This window comes from Varroa jacobsoni, unplaced genomic scaffold, assembly GCF_002532875.2.
Source record: "Varroa jacobsoni isolate VJ856 unplaced genomic scaffold, vjacob_1.0 scaffold_736, whole genome shotgun sequence".
Lineage (NCBI taxonomy): Eukaryota > Metazoa > Arthropoda > Arachnida > Mesostigmata > Varroidae > Varroa > Varroa jacobsoni.
In genome coordinates this window covers 111,292-119,035 of record NW_019213638.1, presented here as the reverse complement: position 1 = coordinate 119,035, position 7,744 = coordinate 111,292, and the positions used below count along the sequence as shown (strand labels likewise).

Sequence of the window (7,744 nt, the reverse complement as noted above, 5' to 3'; positions counted from 1 at the left end):
AATCAAATACTAATCGATTGTAAACATCTCATAGAATGTGGGAAATAGAAAATTACCATTTTCTCTTTTCGGCTTTTCCGGAAAACATCCGGCTCTTAGAGAATGGCCCGGGATATACGAAGTGTCTCTAGCTTGTGTCCAAAGTCCAGGTTCGCTAGTCGTCCTTTTCCGCGACTGCAGGCAGACAGAGCCGACAAATTGTGCATTTTGATACTCTCGCAGCTGTGGTTTGCTTGTAAATTTGTACTTCTCTATGTCAACACCATTCCATCGCGTCGGTAAAAAACGTAAATGCGACATGTTCTGAGCTTAATGAGAAATACCAAAAAATTATATGCAGTAAACGCAATGACAAGAAACTTGTTTCTCCCAGTTATTAATGTTTCAAGCCACTAATGACGGGAGATGACATTTGGTAATAGATGAATGTTAATCTCAATAGACTCGATGCTTTTAAATATAATCGGTAAAGACCTTATGGGACGAGATACTATAAAATACCTACCAAAGTCTTCTATCGCATTCCTGGAAAGCAGTACGAAATTGGTTAGTTGCACTCAGCTGACGTATAGCCTAATTTGGATGGATGAGATGACGGATTTCTTCTAGATTATTACATTTACTCATATTGGTCTATGGCACCAAGGACATATGGAGATTTGAAAGGTATACACAGCAGATAAATGGAGACCAAAAACCACCATATGGGGCAGAAGTGGATGAAGCACATTTTATGTTTGATAAGTACCAAATATTCGTGCTGTAAGTACAAAAAGTTTATCCTAGATAAGTGGCTATATAATTTAATCAAAGCGGCGGGAACAGTTAACATTAATTAACATCAAACGTTTGCATACTTGAACTATATTACATTATATTTTCGAGTTATATATTAAATTCAAATAACATTATCCTATTAAAGCTATACACCCCGTTCAAATAAACGTGTGCTGTGTGTCCGTAACAATATCGTGGATGAAACTAAAAAAAAACTATGTATTCATATACAAATCTACAAGATACACCTCATGTATCATATAAGGTTGCATCGCATTGATGATGTTTTTGTTATGCCCGACGGGGTCCCCTATTTATTTTCACGTTTCTGTTTGCCGTCTACAGGTATATTGCAGACGGTTCCAATATATTTTGTGCGCGACGTCTATTGAAGTCGTTGGAGCCTTTAGTCGAAAACAGAGTTCAGCCGAAGCCCATCTTAGATTCTAAGATGTTACCAACCAGATCACAAAAATTAAGGAGGATATATAAATTAACGACTGTTAACAGCAAGTGTTTTCCAGTTTCCCCGTGAGCAGTTTATTTCATGGCTGTCTCAATACTAATAGTAAATACGCTAGATTTCAAATGATAAGTCTCTCGATTTCCTAATTTTATGTGAGAAAAGAAGGAGCATCAATTGGATGAATAGAATTTTTATGAATTGGATAGTACCGAAATCGGCTTATTTGGTAATTAGTTCGTATTTTCAGAGTTGTGCCCTGGTACAATCACGTCCCTATTTAATAGGATTTGTTTACTGCAGTGTATAATGAAGCTATCACTTAAATGCGTCAACTATAATTGAAGTGTTACTATGTTGTCCTTATTTTCGCTAATCGTTCCAAAGGTTACACCACTTGATTTTTTAGTACCTAATTTAGGACGTCTAACTTAAAGCGGCCAGGTAACTTTAAGTTATCTGTTACAGGGTATTGGTAAGGTCTTCTACATTTGTCATCAACGACACCTAAATACACGGCTAATGTGAAAACGGGATTATATATATATATATATGGGGAGAGCGAGGGTGTCACAATGAGAGATTAACCAAAGTTTGACGGTTTTAACGATAAGGCACGGTACCTCCATCTGATTTTTTTTTCTATAAATATATATGCTTACTTATAAACAAAATTATCTCTGATCGTGTTAAGTTAATATCTTCAATGGCTAATGATACTTTAAACAAAATCTGACACACCACGAGATACATTCTACATTCTTACCTTATTTTCTTAAATTATCCCGATATCCGTTTCCACGACGAAAAGTAACAATATTTTGCAGGCAAATTATCTTTAAAGCGGCAAGTTGTCGTTTTTTTCATTGCAACATATTGCGGATCAGTTCATTTATATGGTTATCTCTTCAAAGCTGAATATTATTTGTGACAGGATACAAATGCTGTCATTTAGTATATTCGCAATAAAACACATGACTATGTTACGTAAAAATACTTTGCTATTAAAAGGTTCAAATTAATTTTGAATGAATTGAAAAGAAACCTAACCTAAATAGTAAGTTTGGAAAGTTAAACTTAAAAAGCTAATCTTAAAACTGCGTGGGTGTGTCTGTGGAGCGTCGCCATCGATATACCGTACGCAATAAGTTGCGCTTTGAAATTTAATCGTATTAATGGCAGATCTGCAAACTCTTTTTAGTCAACTAGACAAACCAAATGCGGCTATGCATCTCTTGCTCCATATATATATATATATATATATATATATATATATATATATATATATATATATGCGTTATTTAAATTCAAAACAAGTATTTCGTAGCTAATTGAAAACGATGAGCGCAGTCGCGCATCCATGATAACACCTAAATACACGTCTATTTTTTTCAAAATTACACCTACACTGGATGGTCAAAGCTTAAATCACTTCTTCTTCTTTCCTTAAAAAACCTCTTCGTTATTACTGCACTGCTCGATTACTATTTGCGCTTCAATATACAATAATATTAGTAAGCAAAAATCTATACGCCATGTCTTGTTTGAATATAGGTTTTGTCAACCTGATGTTTTGATGAGTATTCAGCATTTTGGCAAATAGAGATTTGCTGGTGGAAACGGTAAAGAACAATCTTTTCGGTAAACATCTTTAGTTGAGTTCTTCTACCTTTGCCATTATTTCGAAAACTATTCACGCTAGCCGAAAAGTGTACATATGTACACGCTGCACCTTTTGAAGCCGAATTTAGTTGTTTTGTAATAGAGTTGTCACAGAACTTCATTTTGTCGCATGCACACTCTTTGGTCTTATCACCGATAAACGGACTTCACAAACTAAAACTTCATACTCCGGAGTTTAGCTTCTTCACCGACAACAAAAAGTGTATCATCGGTTTTATAGAACAACCAAAAGGAGCTACTGCACGGGGACCTGTTATGGAAGCCCCAGCACAGTGCATCTAATTAGATCTAAGTGGCTAGCCTTTAAAGGTGCGCCTGTTATAGCCCTGTGTTGTAAACCGCAGCAAGACGAGTTTACGAGCGAGCTCATTGAGAGTCATGATCCTTCCACATATGCTAGGTGCTGCGCACCAACATAGAAGCTAAAAGGAGATCAACAAATTCTACCCAAAGATATTGACGCGCTTAATATGATTTAGATCTCGGAAAAAGCCCCTGGACGGAGAACATCTTACACGGTGCATTAGAGACTGCTATGCTTATGGTAAATCTGAAGCAGCGCGTCGCAGTTCAACAGTCCTCAATGGCCTGATACTCTATCCAATAGCGAACTAAAATGCTCTGAGCTGTGCCTAATCATCCTAAAAAAGTACATAAAATGCTTTGCCAAAGGTTGCTCATAATATTTCAAGAAGCATCGGTCATTAAAGCACCCAAGACAGCTAGAAACCGACGTTCCCTATCACTGGGCATATGAGCTCCGTGGCAGTGCGGCACGCAGGCCTTTGTAAACGTGGTCCAACTAGTAGTACATCTTGCACCTATTTCTGATGACAGGAGATTTTCGATATTTGTTCCTTAGAGAATTCACCTGATGGTGCAGAGAACTGGTTCAGAATTTCAGATTTACCGAATGTGTTGATGTCGACTCTGGAACGTGCCAATAGGTAAACGTCCCCATGTCCGGACAATGACCATCTTAGTGTGTCCGCGAAAATACACCCAGAAGCACAGTGAACTATGAAAACGTTATCATCTCTTCCAGAGGTACCTAGGTGAAGATAGTAACGGCAAAACAGCTGTTCTAGACGATTGTGCTTGCCGAATCTGGCATCAGCAAGATAGAAGTTGACATTATCTCTTTCAAGGCAAATTATGGTTAATGCCCACTACTGGCAAAGGCCGTACAAATTACCTTTTTGCTCGCCATGTTGACTTTTGACCGCTCAGTATCGCAAGCTACTTTTCGAAGAGACCAAGAAGCTCGATGTTGACATAGACTATGAATGACCTTCTAACTATATATTCTTTTGACATAGTATAAATTTAAATCGCTATTGCGCCAATAAAAATATCAGCAATTTGATTGACAACAGAAAGATAACATCGACTTCAAGTGCCACCAGGGCTGTATAGCCCTAACCAGCCAGGCCACGGCAGTGTTGTGATATCTCGCCGAATTCAAAGACACTGACTAGATCACAAAACCGAAATTATATTCGACCTTGAAAATTGCATAGATGTACATTTTTTGATGATCGAAATGAAGTAGGCAAAATATAACTTAACATTTGTTGGCAGCTTGTTGTATACCGGTTGTTAGGACTTTTCATAGTTACTATTGAATTAACAATTGCCGACACACTAGGTAAAAGATTGCATGGCTTAAGTTGTCCTGCTGTTCGTTAGTATCCACAGGATGTGCAAAGGATATAGGACGTGTTGCATTCAGTATCGTGCAACAAACTCGATTACTATTACGCTATATAAGTAATCTCTTTCGTCGAAGACACGTAATGAAGGGTACCATGATGTGTGTTTGATAAGTATCGCACCATATCGTGATTTAATACTCTATCATAGCACTTGTTCTCTACTATTATCATTGTTCTTAGGTAAAGGTGAAGGGAAGAACATGGGACAGTTTTAATTTTTCTTGAAAACTAGATGCTGAAAAGTACTAACTTCCTTCAATAAATGAGCAGACGTGAACAAACCTAGATAAGTTCGTATCTTAATTTTAGTGATCGTTGCGTCTAAAAATTAGATGCCGTGCGTACCAGATGACAGATCCCTGCGTGAAGTATGCCTAAAGCTTTTGACAAATGCTATCCTAGAAGCTGTTTATTAGTAGTGACATTGGTTGTCGTACACCACGTAGCAAACAGGTTGTTCATTACCGCCCGATTTGGGCTGGGACGTTTTCAGCACTCACCGTATTAACTTGAACCCTGCTAAGGAATCGCTTTCTATGTTCGACATCTAAGCAAGCTTGTTTGTATTATTCTGCTCGATTAGAACTTTAAACTATTCGTTCTATTATGATAACAGTAGGCAACTTGTCGTATAAAATTTTTGTGCGTTTTTGATATCGTAATTTCTCCTTAATCCTGTCTTCCATATTTGGTCCTATTCCATATATTCCAAAATCACATACAATACATGTTTATACAATAGTACATGCAGTTTTGAATCTTTAAAATTAGTTTGCGTCATATGTCTAGATTCTTCGAAACAAGAATTCGTTTCTCTAGGTACTAGACGAAACTGGGTATTTTGGTTCTCGGAACATAACGCTGTACTAATTAGTACGGGTAGCTTGAAATTTAGACTAAAACTTATTCGCAAAAACTTCTCTTGGACGGTAAGAGCGTCAGTATCGTAAGTAAAATATGATCGAGCATAAAAACAGTGAAAACATGTGCAGGTAGTCATGAAGGTAAAAAGGTCGGCCATGTAACTGGAGTCAAGCTCTCGCGCTCCACTCATTTACGATAAGGCAAGGTACTACTACGAGCAAAACATTCAGGAAAGTTTATGCTCCTTCATCGCTCTCCCCCCTGCGTAATTGTCAGCTTTATTATCAACTAGTTATAAATATAATTCATTGTTTTTTCTTGTTTTTCCGGTTAAAGCAATGTCGTTATCGCATTTTGACTGTCTCATAAGCAATGTACATACTAATGTTGTAGATTTATTTAAATTTATATCTGGTCATATACATGACCCTGGGGTGCAGCTGGCGTGTGTTGTTCGCTCGACACCTCCGGTCTAATCATTAGGTAAATAGTTAAGATCAGATTTTTTCACATGTATTCTTAATATATTTATTATTACAGCGTATTAGATTTACACTCAACTTCAATAAAATTCTTTCTTTCGGAAAAGGGAATCAAATGCTGCAGGTATAGAGTTTTGGCAACTTTTGTTCCATTCGGCGGTTGATAAAAAAAAAGTAAGGGAAGTTGCGTTAGTTCAGATCTTATTTTCCTGCTAACCTATTAGAACTTAGGGTTATATAACTTTAAGTGTTACAAAAATAATCTCGGCGAACAATTAGATCAATTCAACGATTCTGTTTTTAAAAACTATAAAAGAAGCACTTATATATCGTCTAGTATTGCCGGATCCATTCGACGTTATTAATATTACAAAACAGAATGTGACGTCTCATGCTTGTTGACAGTGGGTAGCTCATTTAAGGCTGCGGAGGCCAAGCCCATCAAAACTCATAAGAGCGTTTCATAAAATCCCACAAAACATTAGGCTCTTCTTGGTTCAAGCATTACTAATCTATTACTCAATTTTCGTCGACGATTATAGGTAAAAGTAATTCGTTCACCTAGTGGGCTTTGTTCTATAGGACAGTAAGGATTTTCTTTCAAAGCTGCCATATATACAGGCCCTCTTTTGTGAACACGGTAGGCCTGAAGAAGCAAAGCGGATAAGTCGATTCAGAGCTAGAAAAATTATTAACCCATTTCAAGCACAGAATTCGCGTTTGGATTTGTGTGTAATGAAGCATGTTTTAGCTGATATAACTGCTGCCATCTAACTATTAACACTGAGAGTATATTGTCAATTGTCAAGATTGAAGAAGATTGACCTTGGCACGAAAAGCAAATATAATGTCCCCTGATCTTTTTGCCTACAACTAAGCTGATACCCATTATATGGTACGCTTCGGTAACTCTTTGTTATCTCCGTTTGTCAACTAAAGTAGCAGGTTAGTTCGGATGACTGCCCGCCGCTCACAAGAGGCGAAACTTCGACGAAACACGCCAGTGGCAAATGAAACGGGTCAATCAAACGGACGACTGTCTCTGTCTGTTGTCGTAATGAAACGGTAAAACTAAGTACATACTTATGTACATATTTGCAGAAATTCAGAAGCTACTGCCCGTAGACTGTCACCACAACTCCTCGTCTCTTGTATTTACCGATTATTAGGTAGAAGGAGGATGAGCAGATCGTAAAGTGGAGGGCTTCATTTACTTAATGCTTCTTATTTTCTTCTGCCTCATCCCCTCCACGCGTTCCGTCACGAACGGCATCAAACGAATAGACGTTTATAATGTTCTGTGTGCAATAAAGGCTGTATCTGTTATACGAATGATCTATTCTTTTTAGTGACACATGGTAAAAGTTGTTGGTAAAAAAAATGAAAATGGACCTCAGGGTCATAGTTATACGCTCTTCTTAAAATGTCAGCCTGTATTTTTTGTAAACAGAATCGTGAACCCGCTAAAGCTACAGAAGGTAGTGATTTTAGACCGCATATGCAATTTGTTTCAGTGGTTATGTCTACGTCAGACAGTTTCAAAACACCATAATTTGTAAATTCTAATTGTGTGCCTCGACTGAAAGAACAATACCTATTCTGGTAATCAAATACGTAAACAATAAGATATGATGTGCAATATACCCAGAACTGGTGGGAGAATTAAACACAAATGTCTATAGATATATATATGCACTCTACCTTCTGTTCTCATCAAAACTGAGTTTTTGCTCAAAGAAACATTATTAGCTTACGCTACA

At 37.4% G+C, this 7,744-nt stretch overlaps 2 protein-coding genes across 34 annotated transcripts in view; one reads left to right on the top strand and one right to left on the bottom strand.

Moving 5' to 3' along the window:
* Window positions 1-3,197, bottom strand: part of LOC111263120 (uncharacterized) — a 19,582-nt gene extending 16,385 nt beyond the window's left edge. For 6 of the 23 annotated variants that reach the window (XR_002682035.2, XM_022837958.2, XM_022837955.2 and 3 more), the window contains exons 1-2: window positions 2,973-3,197; window positions 57-308 (exon numbers count right to left, since the gene is read on the bottom strand). Coding sequence is in view for 13 of the 23 variants with exons in the window: in XM_022837958.2 (XP_022693693.1) it covers window positions 57-308; window positions 2,973-3,024 (304 nt within the window). In the remaining 10 variants the exon portion in view is untranslated. Of the gene's footprint in view, window positions 1-56; window positions 309-505; window positions 526-2,006; window positions 2,185-2,909 lie in introns of all 23 variants that reach the window. The other 17 variants (XR_015312157.1, XR_015312158.1, XM_086969463.1 and 14 more) reach the window with 17 other exon arrangements.
* The window catches only part of LOC111263119 (neuropeptide CCHamide-1 receptor), a 74,520-nt gene that overhangs the window by 23,031 nt on the left and 43,745 nt on the right, over window positions 1-7,744 (top strand). The gene's annotated exons all lie outside the window — the stretch shown is intronic.